Source organism: Aquarana catesbeiana, linkage group LG13 (assembly GCF_042186555.1).
Source record: "Aquarana catesbeiana isolate 2022-GZ linkage group LG13, ASM4218655v1, whole genome shotgun sequence".
Classification (NCBI taxonomy): Eukaryota; Metazoa; Chordata; class Amphibia; order Anura; family Ranidae; genus Aquarana; species Aquarana catesbeiana.
In genome coordinates this window covers 232,612,662-232,632,614 of record NC_133336.1, presented here as the reverse complement: position 1 = coordinate 232,632,614, position 19,953 = coordinate 232,612,662, and the positions used below count along the sequence as shown (strand labels likewise).

Genomic DNA, 19,953 nt, shown 5'->3' with positions numbered 1-19,953 from the left:
CCTCATCCCCACAATCCTGGCCGGTGGTTGTGGGGGTCTGCGGGCGGGGGGCTTATCGGAATCTGGAAGCCCCCTTTAACAAGGAGACCCCCAGATCCCGGCCCTGCCCCCTGTGTGAAATGGTAAGGGGGTACAAAAGTACCCCTACCATTTCACAAAAAAACTGTCAAAAATGTTAAAAATGACAAGAGACAGTTTTTGATAATTCCTTTATTTCTTTTATCATCTTTCTTCTAACTTCTTTCTTCCTTCATGCTTCGGTTTCTTCCTCCATCTTCTTCCTCTTCTGGTTGTTATGGTTCTTCTGGTGTTCTCGTCCAGCATCTTCCTCCGCTGCGCCTCCTTGTCTTCATCTTCTTTTCTTCATCTTCTTCCCGGGTCCCCAAACACTTTTTAGGACCATGCACATTAGCCTTTAAAATGAGCACTTTTGATTTCGAACATTCAAATCCCATAGACTTCAATGGGGTTCTAAAGTTCTTGCGAAGTTTTGGTCTGTTCGCAAGTTCTGGTGCGAACCGAACCGGGGGGGTGTTCGGCTCATCCTTACACTACGCCGTGAAGGACTGAAATCCTGCAGTGCCCGCAAGGTCCCCATGCTCAAGAAAGCACATGTGCAGGCCCGTCTGAAGTTTGCTAATGAACATCTAAATGATTCAGAGGAGAACTGGGTAAAAGTGTTGCGGTCAGATGAGACCAAAATCAAGCTTTTTGGCATCAACTTAACTCACCGTGTTTTGAGGAGGAATGCTGCCTATGACCCCAAGAACACCATCCCCACCGTCAAACATGAGGATTAAACATTATGCTTTGGGGGTGTTTTTCTGCTAAGGAGACAGGACAACTTCATTGCATCAAAGGGACGATGAACGGGACCATGTACAATCTTGGGTGAGAACCTTCTTCCCAGTGCATTGAAAATGGGTCATGGATGGGTATTCCAGCATGACAATGACCCAAAACAAACAGCCAGTGCAACAAAGGAGTGGCTCAAGAAGAAGCACATCAAGGTCCTGGAGTGGCCTAGCCAGTCTCCAGACCTTAATCCTATAGAAAATGTATGGAGGGAGCTGAAGGTTCAAGTTACCAAACATCAGCCTCAAAACCTTCCATGCCGGTGAATTGGATTGTCTCCTGCTCTGGCTGGTATGCGATGCTGTCCTCGCATTCATTTCTGTGTTAATTGAATTTTCTCACAGTGCAATCTCCTACCATTTAATACGGTGTGAGGAGTTTATTCTCCCCCTAGTGGCGGGCATGCGGCTTTCCAGCAGTGGTAAGGCCTCCTTCGTGGTTGGTTCCTTTCCCCTGCTTCCCTTAAGCGACGCTTGCTAGCGTCGCTACGAATAGGGCTAGGCGCATGCGCGGAATGATCTCCCGCACATGCGCACTAGTGGAGAGCTGAACTCGGGGACAACAACGCGTGATGTACACAGCGCCGTACGTCTTCTGGGTTGGGGGTACATAAGGCAGCCGGCATGGCTGCCTTGTGTGGACGGCGGACACCCGGAGGCTCTGTATCTGCCAGCAGACTCATAGTAAGTGACCAATTACTTTAGCAACCTGTTATTTTCCTTCCCAATTTTTCAACCTTGATGTAATGACCATGGTGGACCTCTTTTTTTGGAGGACCCTGTGGATACTTCATCCCCCAAGCAATCATTGTTTGTAATACCATATTCTTTGTTCTTTATTTTAAGGACCCTTTCTACCTACGTATGTAGTAATGGCATCTTAAGTGGTCACTGGTAATCAACCTCCTCTCCTGGGTGCCAGTAACAATTGATTTTTTACCATTATTCAAGTGTTGGTGGGTTATGCTTCGTTATTTATTCACTAGCAACAGCCAGTTGCACTATGTGTGGAGGGCTGGTCCTATTCTTTCCTTTGTCTTTCCCGGCTATTATCCTTCTCTTTTCTCTTCCCCGAGGTTTACGTCCTCAAGTATTCAAAACCTGCCTTCATTTACCTTTGTGGGCGTTTTAAATTGTTATCCCCACAAATTTTGTATTGTAACATGTCCTACCTAATCTATATTTTGTATGTAGAGATTTCTTTTAATGTTTATTTTTGAATAAATTGGAATACTCTGTATGTCTTTATGAGGTACCGCGATAGTCCATTTGGTTCCGTGTGGTGAGGTAGGACTTAATTGGAGAAGTCCCTGTCATTCCTCCCCAATCCTCTTTATTACTACATGATTGAAGGATGATGGTACCCACTAACACTTTACCCCTTTTTTCTATCCTTGTGGCATTTACTCAAAAAGCCTCAAAACCTTAATGACTTGGAGAGGATCTGCAAAGAGGAGTGGGACAAAATCCCTCCTGAGATGTGTGCAAACCTGGTGGCCAACTACAAGAAACGTCTGACCTCTGTGCTTGCCAACAAGGGTTTTGCCACCAAGTACTAAGTCATGTTTTGCGAAGGGGTCAAATACTTATTTCACTCATTAAAATGCAAATCAATTTATAACTTTTTTTAAATGCATTTTTCTTGATTTTTTTGTTGTTATTCTCTTTCTCACTGTTAAAATAAACTGACCATTAAAATTACAGACTGATCATTTCTTTGTCAGTGGGGCAAATGTACAAAACCAGCAGGGGATCAAATACTTTTTTTCTCTCATGGTATCTAGTATCTCAGCCGATTTTGGATATCCAATGACTTACATGTACTGTAAGATTTCTCAGACCTTCATTTTTTAAGAGATATTTACCCAAAACTATGATCACACCACTATCAAAGAAGTCCTCTGACAGAGCTCTGTCCTTAGATTTGTACAGAGATAAGAGAAGCAGTAGAGCCCAATCACTGTACACCATTTCTAAACAGACCACCAACCATAACATTATGACCACCCATCTAATATTTGCCACCAAATCAGCCCTGACCTGTTGAGGAATGGACTCCAAATTAACATCCTCATGAATGGCAGGAGCCAAGGCTTCCCAGCAGAACATTGCCCTAAGCATCACCCTGCCTCCACCAGCCTGCCTGCTTCCCATTCTGCATCCTGGTGCCATCTCTTCCCCAGATAAGTGACTCGGTCATCCACATGATGTAAAAGAAAATGTGATTCATCAGACCAGGCCACCTTCTTCCATTGCTCCGTGGTCCAGTTCTGAAGCTTATGTGCCCATTGTAGGCACTTTTGGCTGTGGACACGGCTCAGCATGGGCACCCTGACCGGTCTGCAGCTACGCAGCCTCATACACAGCAAACTGTGATGCACTTTGTGTTCCGACCACCTTTCTATCAGAACCAGCATTCACTTTGTCAGCAATTTGAGCTCCAGTAGCTCTTCTATTGGATCATACCACGTGGGCCAGCCTTTGCTCCCCACGAGAATCAGCGACCCTGTCTCTAGTTCACCAGTTTTCCTTCCTTGGAATACTTTTGGTCAGTCCTGACCACTGCAGACTGTGAACATCCCACAAGAGCTGCAGGTTTGGAGTTGCTCTGACCCAGTCATCTAGCCATTAAAATTTGGCCCTTGTCAAAGTCCCTCAAATCCATACATATAGCTCCCAACCGTCTCAAATTTGAAGGGGCTGCCCCTCTTTTGAGACCAAATCCTTTTGTTTCTTGTACAGCCTCAGTTGTCCCTCTTTTTGGTCCAATGTGTACATTTCTATACAGCATTTGCTATTTTACTACCCAAAGTGTGATGCTGCAATCAACTTTTAATCCAGTCTCTATATTACAGAATTTGTAGATATTTTGGAAAGCCCATATATAGAAAAAATAGAGGTCAAAAAGCACTTGTGTAAATCAACAAAACATTTCCTGCATATTAGATCTCTGTGGGCTGTGTAACCAGGGCTTCAGCAAGAACATGTTCTTTGTCTACATGCTGTGTGCTGAAAGGTGTCCCTCTCTACCATTTCAGAAAGTTTGGGAGGTACTGTATGTCCTTAACCCCTTCAGATCCCTGCTATAGCCGAATGGCAGCTACAGCGCGGATCTACTTTGCCGGGAGGCCTTCGATAGACGTCCTCCCCTTGCAAGCTCCCTGCACGCCCCCTGTAGGGAGCGCACGGCGCGTGCCGTGATCACCAAGTCAATGAGACTCGGTGATCACAGATCAGAGTAAGGGGCTGATCCCGGCCCCTTACCATGTGATCAACTGTCAGCCAATGACAGCTGATCACATGATGTAAACAGAAGATCGGTAATTTTTTTTTTTTCTCTTCATGCTGACAGCATGAGGAGAAAAAAAAAGCCAATCACCAGCTTCAGTGCAAGGGACATCGGTCCCAAAGAGGAAGAGGCAAACCTGCCTCATCTGTGCCCACCAGTACCGCCTTCCAGTGCCACCTACCAGTGCCCACACAGTGCCACAAATCAGTACATAATTTCCAGCAATCTGTGCCACCTATCAATGCCCACGAGTGCCACCTATAAATGCCCACCAGTGGTGCCAATCAGTACCTCATCAGTGCCACCTAGCAGTGCTGCCTATCAGTGTCACCTACCAGTGCCGATCAGTGCCCATCACTGCCACCCATCAGTGCCCATCTGTGCCCACCAGTACCGCCTTCCAGTGCCACCTACTAGTGCCCACACAGTGCCACAAATCAGTACATAATTGCCAGCAATCAGTGCCACCTATCAATGCCCACGAGTGCCACCTATAAATGCCCACCAGTGGTGCCAATCAGTACCTCAATAGTGCCACCTAGCAGTGCTGCCTATCAGTGTCACCTACCAGTGCCGATCAGTGCCCATCACTTCCACCCATCAGTGCCCATCTGTGCCCACCAGTACCGCCTTCCAGTGCCACCTACCAGTGCCCACACAGTGCCACAAATCAGTACATAATTGCCAGCAATCAGTGCCACCTATCAATGCCCACGAGTGCCACCTATAAATGCCCACCAGTGGTGCCAATCAGTACCTCATCAGTGCCACCTAGCAGTGCTGCCTATCAGTGTCACCTACCAGTGCCGATCAGTGCCCATCACTGCCACCCATCAGTGCCCATCACTGCCACCTATCTATGCCCATCACTGCCAGCTATCAGTGCCACCTAGCAGTGCCACATATTAAAGCCCTTCAGTGCCCACCAATGCCACCTATCAGTACCACCTCATCAGTGCCTATCAATGCCACCAATTAGTGCCCATCAGTGCCGCCTTATCAGTGCCCATCAATGCAGCCTTATGGTGTCCATCGGTGCAGCCTATCAGTGCCCATCAGTGCAGCCTCATCAGCATACATCAATGAAGGAGAAAAATTACCTGTTTGCTAAATTTATTAACAAACTATAAAACGGTTTTGAATTTTTTTTTTTTTTAATAAAATTCTGTCTTTTTAAATTTTTTTAACAAAAAAATGAAAAAAAAAAAACCCAGAGGTGATCAAATACCACCAAAAGAAAGCTCTATTTGTGGGAAAAAAAAATATTAAAAATTTAATTTGGGTACAGTGTTGTATGACCGCGCAAATGTCGTTCAAAGAGTGTCAGCGCTAAAAGCTGAAAATTGGTCTGGGCAGGAGGGGGGTTTAGGTGCCCAGTAAGCAAGTGGTTAAGCTTGCCCGATTTTATTTTACTTTCTATACATTCAATACACACTTTACAGATTCACAGTTGCACCCATGTAGATATTATTTATGTAAACTGTTATATATAGCAATGGATTACTTTTCGAAGATATAAGTTAATAAATAAATACAGTACATTTGTATAATCAGTCAAAATTGATAATATATAGTATATATAAAAGACAAGCCGTTTGATTACCGGGAATGATGACTCTTCTCTGGCTCTCCGACACATTTTTGAAGACTCTTCTGCAACTCCTCATCTTTTTGCTAGCTTTGAGTTCGTTTTACAGCCGAATTCCATTCCTAGTGTGGAACACCTAGACACACATAGATCGATTGTGATTAATGGCTACTAGGTGATCCCCCTGAAGAAGTAAGATGTTTGAGACTTCATTTTCTGCTGCAGAGTGACATTTTTATGAAACATTATTTTTTTATAAATATATCCAAAACTAAAAATCAGAGACAGATAAACAGCCAATACTGAACTCCAGGCAGATATAATAGATGTAAATGAACCTGTTCCCACGAGCCGTGCGCATGTATTCAGCCTCTTGGCGGGTGGGCTTTAACCACTTAAAGACCGCCTACCGCAGATAAACTGCGGCAGCTCAGCCCGATTGCGTGAAATAACACACCCATTTCATGCAATAGACAGCGGGTACACGCGTGCCACCAGAGGTGCGCACGCACTCTGATTGGCCTAGAGGGGGAGCCAAATCTTCAGCCAAGAAGGTTTTACCCCCTTAACCAGTTGCCGACCGCCGCACACACATATACATCGACAGAATGGCACAGGCAGGCAAATGGGCGTACCTGTACATCCCTTTGAATTTGCCACCTATCGTTGCATGCCCGCCGCATGCTGTGGGATCATGCCCACGGGTCCTGCGAACTCGATGTCCGCCAGCGACCTTCGATTGCAGCGCAGAGAGGCAGAACGGGGGAGATGCCTATGTAAACAAGGCATTTCCCTGTTCTGCCTAGCAACATGACAGGGATCTGTTGCTCCCCATCATCGGGAACAGTGATCTCTATCATGTTGTAGTGAGCCCACCCCCCCCACAGTTAGAATCACTCCCTAGGACACACGTAACCCCTTGATTGCTCCCTAGTGTTTAACCTCTTCCCTGCCAGTGTCATTTATACAGTAATCAGTGGCTATTTGTAGCACTGATCGCTGTATAAATGACAATGGTCCCAAAATAGTGTTAAAAGTGTCCGATGTGTCTACCATAATGTTGCAGTCATGATAAAAATCGCAGATTGCCGCCGTTACTAGTAAAAAAAAAAAAATAATAAAAATGCCATAAATCTATCCCCTATTTTGTAGACGCTATAACTTTTGTGCAAACCAATCAATATACACTCATTGCGATTTTTTTTACCAAAAATATGTTGGCCTAAACTGTGGAAGAATTTTTTTTTTTATATATTTTTGAGGGATATTTATTTATTTATTATAGCAAAAATTTTAAAATATTGCTTTTTTTTTCAAAATTGTTGCTCTTTTTTCGTTTATAGCGCAAAAAAATAAAAACCGCAGAGGTGATCAAATACTACCAAAAGAAAGCTCTAATTGTGGGGGAAAAAAATTACGTCAATTTTGTTTGGATGCAATGCCGCACGACCGCGCAATTGTCAGCTAAAGCGGCGCAGTGCCGAATCGCAAAAAGTGCTCTGGTCAGGAAGGGGGTAAATTCTTCCGGGGCTGAAGTGGTTAATGATAAGGCCATTTTTTTGCGGTATGGCACTGTATTATTTTAACTGACAATTGCGCGGCCATGCGACGTTGTACAGAAATAAAATTGATGTCTTTTTTACCCCACAAACAGAGCTTTCTTTTGGTGGTATTTGATCACCTCTGCGGTTTTATTTTTTGCGCTATAAACAAAAAAAGAGCCACAATTTTGAAAAAAAATATACAAAAAAACAATATTTTTTACTTTCTTCCATAAAACACATCCAATACAAAAATTGAAAAAATCGAATTGCTTCATCAATTTAGGCCGATATGTATTCTGCTACATATTTTGGGTAAAAAAAAATCCCAATATTTATTGGTTTGCGCAAAAGTTATCGAAGCTACAAACGATGGGATAGTAATGAAAGCGATGAGCGTTTTTTAGCAGGACTGCGACATTGCAGCGGACAAATCGGACACCTAATTGACACTTTTTTGGGGACCAGTGACACTAATACAGCGATCAGTGCTAAAAAAATGCACAAATGCACTGTTACTGTACTGATGACACTGGCAGGCAAGGGGTTAACATCAGGGGCAATCAAAGGGTTAAATGTGTCCCTAGGGGGTGCTTGCTAAATGTGTGGGAGATGGTTTGACTGGGTGAAGACAGAGATCGGTGTTCCTGCTTAGCAGGAACACAAGATTTCCATCTTCTCCTGTGTCAGAACAGCGATCTGCCTTGTTTAAATAGGAAGATCGCCGTTCTGCCTCTCCTGGGAATGATCCCGGGATGGCCGGTGGACATCGGGTCTGCCGGACCTGCTGATTGGCATCCCTTGTGTCCCATCAGCATGTGATCGTGCCTCCGGTGGTGAGCGCACCCCCCCTAGTGGCTATTGCACGAAATCATGTAGAGGTACATGATTTGGCGCAATAGAGCCAACCTCCACAGTAAATATGCGGTAGGCGATCGGCAAGTGGTCAAAGACAACCTGTCACTTTTTTTGTACCATTATAGCAATAAAGGTAGGTAAAAAACAAGGTCAAAAAATTAAAGTTAATAAAAATCAATAACAAAAAGCATCAACTTTTTTTTTTAAAGTCCCTCTCCCACCCCCACATTCCCACTTATGTAAAGGTGCATGGCTGCATACACAAAAGCCAATTGTGCTATTCATTTGATATCACACTCAGGATGAGGCAATAATTCTAGGGTCGTCAGTCATGGTTCACTCCTAATTAATGACCTGTGTGTGTGTGTGTATATATATATATATATATATATACACAGTATCTCACAAAAGTACAGTAAGTACACCCCTCACAATGTGAGGGGGGAAGTATAAGGTCGCAAAAGTCGCCATTGCGACTGGGCCCCATGCTGCAGGGGGCCCGTGTGCCCCCCTCTCCCCGAGCGGTGGCTGCATATGGGACAGAGCTCCCTGATCCTCAGCCCATGCGTAAATCATTCGGCAGTGCAGGAGCTCGGTCACAAAGTGAAAGTAAGGGAGACGTGTCTAGCACACTGTGTGCTGTGCTCTCTGCCTCCCCCTACAGTGCAGTACCCGGCATGGAGAGTTTAAGGTACAGAGCTGCAGCTGCAGATTTTTAAAAAGGCGATCTATATATGTTTGTCTGCATATGTGTGTGCTTATATGTGTGTCTGCATGTTTGGGTGTGTGCATGTGTGTGTCTGCATGTGTGTGTGCGTTTATTTGTGTGCATGTGTATGTTTACATGTGTGTGCGCATGTGTGTGCATGTGTATAAAGTTATATGTGTGTGTGTGTGTGTGCATGTGTATAGAGTTATATGTGTGTGCGCATGTGTGTGTGTGTGTGTGCATGTGTATAAAGTTATATGTGTGTGCGCATGTGTATAGAGTTATATGTGTGTGCGCGTGTGTATAAAGTTATATGTGTGTGCGCATGTGTGTGTGTGTGCATGTGTATAGAGTTATATGTGTGTGCGCATGTGTATAGAGTTATATGTGTGTGCGCGTGTGTGTGTGCATGTGTATAAAGTTATATGTGTGTGTGCATGTGTATAGAGTTATATGTGTGTGCGCGTGTGTGTGTGCATGTGTATAAAGTTATATGTGTGTGTGCATGTGTATAGAGTTATATGTGTGTGTGTATGTGTATAGACTTATATGTGTGTGCGCATGTGTGTGTGTGCATGTGTATAAAGTTATATGTGTGTGTGCATGTGTATAGAGTTATATGTGTGTGTGCATGTGTATAAAGTTATATGTGTGTGCGCATGTGTGTGTGTGCATGTGTATAGAGTTATATGTGTGTGCGCATGTGTATAGAGTTATATGTGTGTGTGTATGTGTATAGAGTTATATGTGTGTGCGCATGTGTGTGTGTGCATGTGTATAAAGTTATATGTGTGTGCGCATGTGTGTGTGTGCATGTGTATAGAGTTATATGTGTGTGCGCATGTGTATAGAGTTATATGTGTGTGTGTGTGTGTGTGTGTGCATGTGTATAGAGTTATATGTGTGTGCGCATGTGTATAGAGTTATATGTGTGTGTGTGCATGTGTATAGAGTTATATGTGTGTGTGCATGTGTATAGAGTTATATGTGTGTGTGCATGTGTATAGAGTTATATGTGTGTGTGCATGTGTATAGAGTTATATGTGTGTGTGCATGTGTATAGAGTTATATGTGTGTGTGCATGTGTATAGAGTTATATGTGTGTGCGCATGTGTATAGAGTTATATGTGTGTGCGCATGTGTATAGAGTTATATGTGTGTGCTCATGTGTATAGAGTTATATGTGTGTGTGCATGTGTATAGAGTTATATGTGTGTGCGCATGTGTGTGTGTGTGTGCATGTGTATAAAGTTATATGTGTGTATAGAGTTATATGTGTGTGCGCATGTGTATAGAGTTATATGTGTGTGCGCATGTGTATAGAGTTATATGTGTGTGCGCATGTGTATAGAGTTATATGTGTGTGCGCATGTGTGTGTGTGTGTGTGTGTGTGCATGTGTATAAAGTTATATGTGTGTGTGTGTGTGTGCATGTGTATAGAGTTATATGTGTATGCGCATGTGTGTGTGTGTGCATGTGTATAGAGTTATATGTGTATGCGCATGTGTGTGTGTGCATGTGTATAGAGTTATATGTGTGTGTGCATGTTTGTGTGTTTGCTCATGTGTGTGCGTTTATGCGTGTGTGTTTATGTGTGTGCATGTATTTATATGTATATGTGTGTATTTGCGTACGTGTGTGTTTACCTGCGTGTATGTATACACATTACTTGTAATTCTGACCCCCTTTTTCTTTACGATCAGAACAGATTTTTTTAGGGTGGGTTCATAATACCAACAAGAAAATACCATTCCTCTGAAAAGCGATGCAGATCGCTTTTCAGAGGCATTTGACAGGCAGCAAAGAGGCAATATGTTGCACCTTGACTAAAATGTTGAAGAAATGTTGAGAAACACTGATACAGAGAAACTGATCTCTCCATTCTCCTCCTGCAGCTGCTGAAAGGAAATGAGAAGTGGGGGAAATGGAAAGATCAGTTCCTCTATATGGAGTCGCACCCACCACGCCTCCTATGCAGCTTCTTTCTGCTGCCCCCCGTGTGCTCTCCAGCCCCCCTGTACTTTTTCCTGCCCACCCCGCTCTCTCCTGGCCCCTCCCCTTGTCCCCACAGCTCAGCAGAGTTCCCCCCTCCCCTCTCCTGCCAGCTGCTGTAGGGTATCAGCATGGAGAGTCAGTGATCCATACCGATCACGGACTCAATCCATTCATAACTGAAACATAGTAAACTGTATTTACTATGCTTCAGTTTGCAAATAAAGGGGCAGCTCTATACAGAGCTATTCCTGTCCATTCATTCTGTGCAGCTGAGGCTGTGCTCTCAATCTCCTTTCTCGTTCTCAAAGGTGAAACATCAGAGGTCTGCTTAGACCCCTGATATCTCACCAAAGCCCCCCAACTCTTAAAAAAAAAATTAAAATATTTTTTATAAAATAATATTGTAAAACAATAAATAAATGGTAGAAAAATACAATAAAAAAAAAAAACCAGACGCCAGTGGCAGAACTACCAGGGTCACAAACATCACACTTGCGACCCGGCCTTGGCATTTACGCCATCGGCTCGGTGGGAAGGGCCCCAGCTGGGGGTCAGGGGGGCCCTTCATGATTTCTTGCACCGGGGCACTGAAGGTTCTAGTTACGCCACTGCCTCACATTTTTGTAATATTTTATTCTATCTTTTCATGTGACAACACTGAAGAAATGACACTTGTCTACAATGTAAAGTAGTGAGTGTACAGCTTGTATAACAGTGTAAATTTGCTGTCCCCTCAAAACAACTCAACACACATCCATTAATGTCTAAACCGCTGGCAACAAAAGTGAGTACACCCCTAAGTGAAAATGTCCAAATTGGGCCCAAAGTGTCAATATTTTGTGTGGTCACCATTATTTTCCAGCACCGCCTTAACCCTCTTGGGCATGAAGTTCACCAGAGCTTCACAGGTTGTCACTGAAGTCCTCTTCCACTCCTCCATGATGACATCACAGAGCTGGTAGATGTTGGAGACCTTGCGCTCCTCCACCTTCCGTTTGAGGATGTCCCACAGATGCTCAATAGGGTTTAGGTCTGGAGACATGCTTGGCCAGTCCATCACCTTTACCCTCAGCTTCTTTAGCAAGGCAGTGGTCGTCTTGGAGGTGTGTTTGGGGTCGTTATCATGTTGGAATACTGCCCTGAGGCCCAGTCTCTGAAGGGAGGGGATCATGCTCTGCTTCAGTATGTCACAGTACATGTTGGCATTCATGGTTCCCTCAATGATCTGTAGCTCCCCAGTGCCGGCAGCACTCATACAGCCCCAGACCATGACACTCCCACCACCATGCTTGAATGCACACACTTGTTTTTGTACGTCATCTGAACTAATTAAATTTATCTTGGTCTCATCAGACCACAGGACATGGTTCCAGTAATCCATGTCCTTAGTCTGCTTGTCTTCAGCAAACTGTTTGCAGGCTTTCTTGTGCATCATCTTTAGAAGAGGTTTCCTTCTGGGACAACAGCCATGCAGACCAATTTGATGCAGTGTGCGGTATATGGTCTGAGCACTGACAGGCTGACCTCCCACCCCTTCAACCTCTGCAGCAATGCTGGCAGCGCTCATACGTCTATTTCCCAAAGACAACCTCTGGATATGACGCTGAGCATGTGCACTCAACTTCTTTGGTTGACCATGGCGAGGCCTGTTCTGAGTGGAACCTGTCCTGTTAAAACACTGTATGGTCTTGGCCACCGTGCTGCAGCTCAGTTTCAGGGTCTTGGCAATCTTCTTATAGCCTAGGCCATCTTTATGTAGAGCAAAAATTCTTTTTTTCAGACCCTCAGAGAGTTCTTTGCCATGAGGTGCCATGTTGAACTTCCAGTGACCAGTATGAGAGAGTGAGAGCGATAATACAAAATTTAACCACCTGCTCCCCATTCACACCTGAGACCTTGTAGCACTAACGAGTCACATGACACCGGGGAGGGAAAATGGCTAATTGGGCCCAATTTGGACATTTTCACTTAGGGGTGTACTCACATTTGTTGCCAGCGGCTTAGACATTAATGGCTGTGTGTTGAGTTATTTTGAGGGGACAGCAAATTTACACTGTTATACAAGCTGTACACTCACTACTTTACATTGTAGCAATGTGTAATTTCTTCAGTGTTGTCACATGAAAAGATAGAATAAAAGATTTACAAAAATGTGAGGGGTGTATTTACTTTTGTGAGATACTGTATATAATTACTTCTCATTTTTCATTTACAATATCTCCAGACACAGCTCTCCATTCTCCTCGCATATCACTTTCCTCGGAGAAGAGAAGTGACAGTTCTAATAATCATGTACTCCTCTGAGAGCTTTATTGTGGTGTACAGCCGCCAGTGGCACTGTAATAAGACAGACAGGATCACAGAATAATAATACCTGGTGTTTCGTCAGATTAGGCGACCCATCAGAATGTGTAACGTAAGTGACGTTCCTTCGCCGCCATCTTGCTACACCCCGCACTCCTCCATAGTAAGAAAACACTGATAAGGGGGCAAGCGGACATCTTGTTACACCATACCTCCCAACAATTTGAGATGGGAATGAGGGACACCTATCAACAAAAGTATGCTGGCATAGGACACACCCCTTGCCACGCCCCCTTAAAGGAGAATTGTACAAAAAAACAAGATTGGTTAAACCCACAAGTGCTTTTTTTTACCACTACTTTTCCTTTATATTGGCTTTTCGAATTTACAAATACAGAAATGTAGGAATCAGATGAAAGGTTTAGCGCTGGAAAACACTTTTTAATAGATAAAAGTGAGTTTTATATACATCTATATAGATCAGACCAAAATGAGGGACAAATGAGGAGGAATGAGGGACAGAGGGACATTGCTCCAAATCAGGGACAGTCCCTCCAAATCAGGGACAGTCCCTCCAAATCAGGGACAATCCCTCCAAATCAGGGACAGTCCCTCCAAATCAGGGACAGTCCCTCCAAATCAGGGACAATCCCTCCAAATCAGGGACAATCCCTCCAAATCAGGGACAGCCCCTCCAAATCAGGGACAGTTGGAAGCTATGGTTACACTTATTTTTAACAGTAGAGTGAGTTTATATAGTGAAATAGAGTACTTAGAACTCCGTCTGACTGGTTAGATGTTGAATTTTCAAAGCAGCGGCAAGCCTGCTGATCTCACAGGTTTGCTAATCTGACCACAGTGTGCTGCTTTTAAAATTCAACATTTAAACATTCATATGGAGTTCTAAGTACTCTATTTCACTATATAAACTCACTTTACTGTTAAAAATAAATGTAAGATGCAAAACTCTGGTTGGTGTAACAAGATGTCCACTTTCCCCCTTCTCAGTGTATCCTTACTATGGAGGAGTGCGGGGTGTAGCAAGATGGTGGCGACGAAACGTCAATTCCGTTACACTAATCTGACGAAACACGGTCGAATAGTGCCCACGCATGCGCAAGATGGAGCCACACTTCAGCTGATTTGCTTATCAACTGGAGTGACGTGACCAGGGTGCAAGCGCACATTGTAGGAGACATCTCTCAATGGGAGATACCATTTCACAAGCAGCGGGGGGGGGGGGACCATAGTTCTCACACTGTGCCTTACTGTTGCGGGGCGGCTTTACAGTGTGCTGATGGTCCGGTTTTGTCTGTGTTGCCGGGCGGGTTTGCTGTGTTAAACGGCTGGTTTTGCCTGTATGAAAGGTCGGGTTGCAACACAGACAAAACCAGCTCTTTAACACGGCCACTAGCCGCCCTCCAGCAGCAGCGATGCACAATCTGAGAACTACGGTCTCCCCCCGCTGCTTGTATAGGTTTAAATTGTGCCTGTGAAATGGTATCTCCCATCGAGAGATACCTCCTACGACGTGCGCATGCGCCGTGGTTATGTCAGCCCTGCTGATCAGCAAATCAAATCTGTTGTGCTGTTCCGTACGACGCATGCGCAGTACATGCCGGACACTTCTCGATAGCGGGCACTTCTCGACAGAACGCCTCACAGAAGCCACTCCCAGCTCCGCCTCTCAGGGATTACCTCAGGATTTCCTGCCTCTCACCTCCTCTCCTCTGATTGGCTGAAGGCATTCTATCACTCACAGCCACAACTCCCACCTCCAGTGTTCCCACCATCTATATCCTCTCCTCTGATTGGCTGAGTGCGCCTGTATTATCTCCACAACTACCAATCACAGGAAAGCACAGCGCAGGATCTTTACAGATTCACTGAGAGGACTCCGATCTCCACAGAAATGAGACTTCTCCATTCAAATCCATTTGATTTCTTCTAAACATTTCACACTATAAATCCTCCTCCTACAGATCCTGATATTTACCTTCATTATCCACAATGTCTTCTTCTCTGTCTTCTCATAGGTGCTCTATACTTAGTCCTGTCACTGCTGTGCCCATTATGAGGAGTTCCCACCATCCCTGTGCTGAGTTTCCAGGTCTGTACACCTGTTGTGACCATTATGAGGGGTTCCCACCATCCCTGTGCTGAGTTCCCAGGTCTGTACACCCGCTGTGCCCATTATGAGGAGTTCCCACCATCCCTGTGCTGAGTTTCCAGGTCTGTACACCTGCTGTGCCCATTATGAGGAGTTCCCACCATCCCTGTGCTGAGTTCCCGGGTCTGTACACCCGCTGTGCCCATTATGAGAGGTTCCCACCATCCCTGTGCTGAGTTCCTGGGTCTGTACACCTGCTGTGCCCATTATGAGAGGTTCCCACCATCCCTGTGCTGAGTTCCCGGGTCTGTACACCTGCTGTGCCCATTATGAGAGGTTCCCACCATCCCTGTGCTGAGTTCCCGGGTCTGTACACCCGCTGTGCCCATTATGAGGGGTTCCCACCATCCCTGTGCTGAGTTCCCGGGTCTATACACCTGCTTTGCCCATTATGAGGGTTTCCCACCATCCTTCCTAGATTTGTATTTATTTTATATTGGATGTAACAGGAGGAGCAGTGACACAGACATGTGGATAGAAACACTCAAAACTTTTTTGGGTGGATCAAAAAAAAAAAAAAGACAAGTATACAAGACATATCAGGAATTGGGGCAGATGTAGCTCACCAGACTCCACCTACTGAAACTAAAATGTCATTTTTAGGTGGACTGATAATTAGTTTGAGATCGATTTCTGTACGTGAATAAAAAGCCAAAATCTCCTCCAGAGAACATGAAATACTGTATAAATAAAATATAACTATTGCTGGTAAGCAGAGCATGTGACCACATGGTGGGAATTGCTAGTGTTGGATGATTGAAAACTTTTGTTTAAAGGACCAAGGAGGACGACAAGGTATGTAGAATCTCCATCATACAGCACAGCCCCCCATTTATTATGTATATAATAATAATACAGAAGACTGAGAACCTTTCCTACCTGGTGGATCAGCTCCGGGATGGAACCAGAGGAGAAGGAAGAATGCAGTGTTTGCATTACATGGAAAACAAAGTCATAAACTGGCTACAGAGTGAACCTTGCACTCCTAACTGAGTAAGAGTGAGTGAGATATGGATTCTAAAGATACAGTACAGTGAGATCAGCATAGCTCCCACCTGTCTCTCCCTAGTGGAGCCCCTGATGTGTTCATCTCTACTACTGTGTTTTCCCAAAAATAAGACCGGGTCTTATATTAATTTTGGCTTAAAAAAACACACTATTGCTTATTTTCAGGGGATGCCTTATTTTATTTACCTTTATCCTTTAACCACTTGCCGACCGCCGAACGGCGATATATGTCGGCATAATGGCAGCAGTGGGCAAATGGGCATACCTGTACGTCCCCTTCAATTTGCAGGGCTAGTGGGCGCGTGCGCCACCAGCAGGGGAGCGTGCACACGCTGCATACAGCCTGACCGTGCCCGCGGGTCCCGTGGACTCGATGTCCACCAGTGTCCCGCGATCGTGTCATGGAGCGGCAGAACGGGGGATGTAAACAAGGCATTTCCCTGTTCTGCCTAATGACATGACAAAGATCTACTGCTCCCTGTCATCGGGAGCAGTGATCGCTGTCATGTCAGTGGTAGCCCCTCCCCCCCACAGTTAGAATCACTCCCTAGGACACACTTAACCCCTTGATCGACCCCTAGTGTTTAACCCCTTCCCAGCCAGTGTCATTTATACAGTAATCAGTGCATTTTTATAGCACTGATCGCTGTATAAATGACAATGGTCCCAAAATAGTGTCAAAAGTGTCCGATGTGTCCGCCATAATGTCGCAGTCACAATAAAAATCGCAGATCACCGCCATTACTACTAATAAAAAATAATAATAATAAAAATGACATAAATCTATCCCCTATTTTGTAGACACTATAACTTTTGCGCAAACCAATCAATATATACTTATTGCAAATTTTTTTTTTTTTTTTTTACCAAAAATATGTAGAAGAATACATATTGGCCTAAACTGAGGAAAAAATTGTTTTTTTTATATATTTTTGGGGATATTTATTATAGTAAAAAGTAAAAAATATTGCATTTTTTTCAAAATTGTCGCTCTTTTTTTTGTTTATAGCAAAAAAAATAAAAACCGCAGAGGTGATCAAATACCACCAAAAGAAAGCTCTATTTGTGGGGGAAAAAAAGGACGTCAATTTTGTTTTGGTGTAATGTCGCACGACCGCGCAATTGTCAGTTAAAAGGAATCCCAGTGCCGAATCCCAAAAAGTGCTCTGGTCCGGAAGGGGTAAAATCTTCCGGGGCTGAAGCGGTTAAAGCATGATAGACAGCACAGTGCTTCTGCTGTGTCATTTACCCCTCTTTATGTTCTAAGAAAAACCTGGAATATAACCATAAAATGTTTTTTTAAAAGTTCCTGAGTCCCCTGTGTTCTCTCCCCCTGTCAGCTAAGGTTTAAGCATTATGACATTCTGTTATCTCAAATATAACCCTTGGTTAAAGTCTTTGTAAAATTATGTAATCCGTTTTGTAAAAAGATTATATAATGTGCAGTGTGTCTCCTTTTGTAATTTTATTGTTGAAAATGCCTTATTTACACCACTGGGTGCTCACATGACCCACCGGAGCTCGCTCGCTCTTTCTTTCTTTCTTTCTTTCTTTCTTTCTTTCTTTCTTTCTTTCTTTCTTTCTTTCTTTCTTTCTTTCAAAAATTTTACCTAGCTAAGAGCCAGGCTGGGTTGAATCTGGGTCAGGGTGAGTGACTCAGGGAGGTTGGATGACTCAGCAGGCAGCACCTCTGGTACCTCCCCCTACTTGCTGGAACCTTTGAGAAGCCTCCAGAAGAATGGGAGGGAGGTTAGGAGGAGCTGCCTGGAGTATATAGGAGGGCCCCAGCCAATCCCAAACAAGTCGGCAGGCAGGGGGAGGGCACCTCTTAAATACTATGGGGTCATGCCAGAAAGGAGATTCGGGGAAGAAGATGGAGAAGGAGTGCTGAGGGGTGCCCCCTCGCTTAGGGGGGTGAACTTGGGCCTGGGGCTGAGGTGCTCGAGGGACCCTCTGCGTAAACTGTTGGCGCTATATAAATCCTGAATAATAATAATAATAATAACACACGGAGGAATTCTTCCTGGATGCATGCAATCAGGTGTGGGGACAGCAGAAGACAGAGTTAGCATGTCCGGAAGAAGTCAGCTGGGTGGCTGATGAGTGTGACAGTTGGGGAAGACTGTGGGAAGTAGCCAGGTGGGCTAGTGAAAGAGGCAGCTGCAGCCAGTTGGGCTGATAGTACCCAAAGAGGTGGTGCTGGGATCCAGTAGCCACAGGGATGTAAGCTGGACACTATAATTTCTACACAACCCAAACGGCCTGGGGTTCCTGCCTGTAAAGAGCCTTTGCTTCAAAATCTGACCATTACCTCTTTTGTAAGATTTAATCAAAAGTGTGCCAGCTAGGAGATCTGCAAGCAAGAGTGCTGGAAGAAGCAGATGAGTGTATATAGACTGTATATAGAAAAGTTGTTCCTGAAGAGTTCTGAAGTCAAGTGGGCATCCCATAATATCCCTATTCACTATCCAAATGTTATCCCCTCAATAAAACATAAAAACAAAGTACTGTTTCCTGACTTATGTGTGCCTGTGGAAATTCAATGTGCCTGGCTGTGCAGGGTGGGGAATCCCATTTCACCAGCAGCTCCTATGTAGGGTGCACTACATTTCCTTTTCCTATAGTCCATAAATGGGTTGTAACCACCAGTTGTTTTGTGTGGGCAGCACATTCATGTCTATGGGACCACTGTGGCCGCAGAGGGACCTGTCATAGGCACTTGTCAAGAGTGCTGGCTATGCCAGTCCTTTCCACCCACCTCCTCCATTCATAGAATATATACTAGCTTCAATCAATGAAAAGAGATCTATGAATGGAGGACAGTTTGATGTATGTAAGGTCTGCCTCTTCCATTTATAGAGCACTTTTCCCTGGTGAAAGCAATAGTACAGCTGCTGTGAATAAAGGAAGGGGGCAGGAAGGGTAGACACAGTTGGCACTCTTGAGGAGTGCCCATGACAAGGTGCTTGGCTCCCCTCACCACTGAAAGATTGTGGCTGTGAGGAACATTTATTCTTTTCCTGGTTTCTGGACTAGGCCAAAATTATATCACACATCCCGGGAGTCTTCATGGGAGGAGGGACTTTCTCAGCTAAGCACACCCCCCTGCCTGCATGTCTGAGCTAGGGGGAGATGGATTTCAGGAAGTAAATGCTATATAAATAATTTCCCCTTTTGCCAAGATAACTCACAATCCAATATAAAATCTACTTGAAAAATCTACTTTCATGTTGTGAGTGCTGCCTGTCTGCTGGCCATCTATTTCTACAACTTCCAGGATTCCAAGTATGCTTTGCAGGTTCTCCCCCATTTCTAAGGACTACATATCCCATGGTACCTTGCTGCTTGCAAGCAGTGATTCCTGTACTGACTCCGCCTTCTGAAACTCCTCCTCTCCGCTCCTCTGTAGTTCAGAAGGCAGGCTCTGTGAAATATGTGACACAGCAGTGCCTACCCACAGCGCATAGAGACTACATGTCACAGAATTCAGGGAAGGAAATGTGCAGGGATATTCACAAAGGAACTTTACAAACTTCAAGATGGTTCAGAGTAATAGGATGAGGCTAGAAATAACTGAAATACAATGTGGAAACTAATATAGGATTTTACATTTTGACAATACATAGACTTTAATTA

The 19,953-nt window shown here is 44.4% G+C and overlaps 1 protein-coding gene across 1 annotated transcript in view; it reads right to left on the bottom strand.

Moving 5' to 3' along the window:
* The window catches only part of LOC141116713 (NACHT, LRR and PYD domains-containing protein 3-like), a 94,165-nt gene extending 74,538 nt beyond the window's left edge, over nucleotides 1-19,627 (bottom strand). The window contains exon 1 of the mRNA XM_073609104.1: nucleotides 19,528-19,627. Coding sequence (XP_073465205.1) covers nucleotides 19,528-19,627 — 100 coding nt within the window. The remainder of the gene's footprint in view (nucleotides 1-19,527) is intronic.
* Between the last annotated feature and the right edge of the window lie 326 nt (nucleotides 19,628-19,953).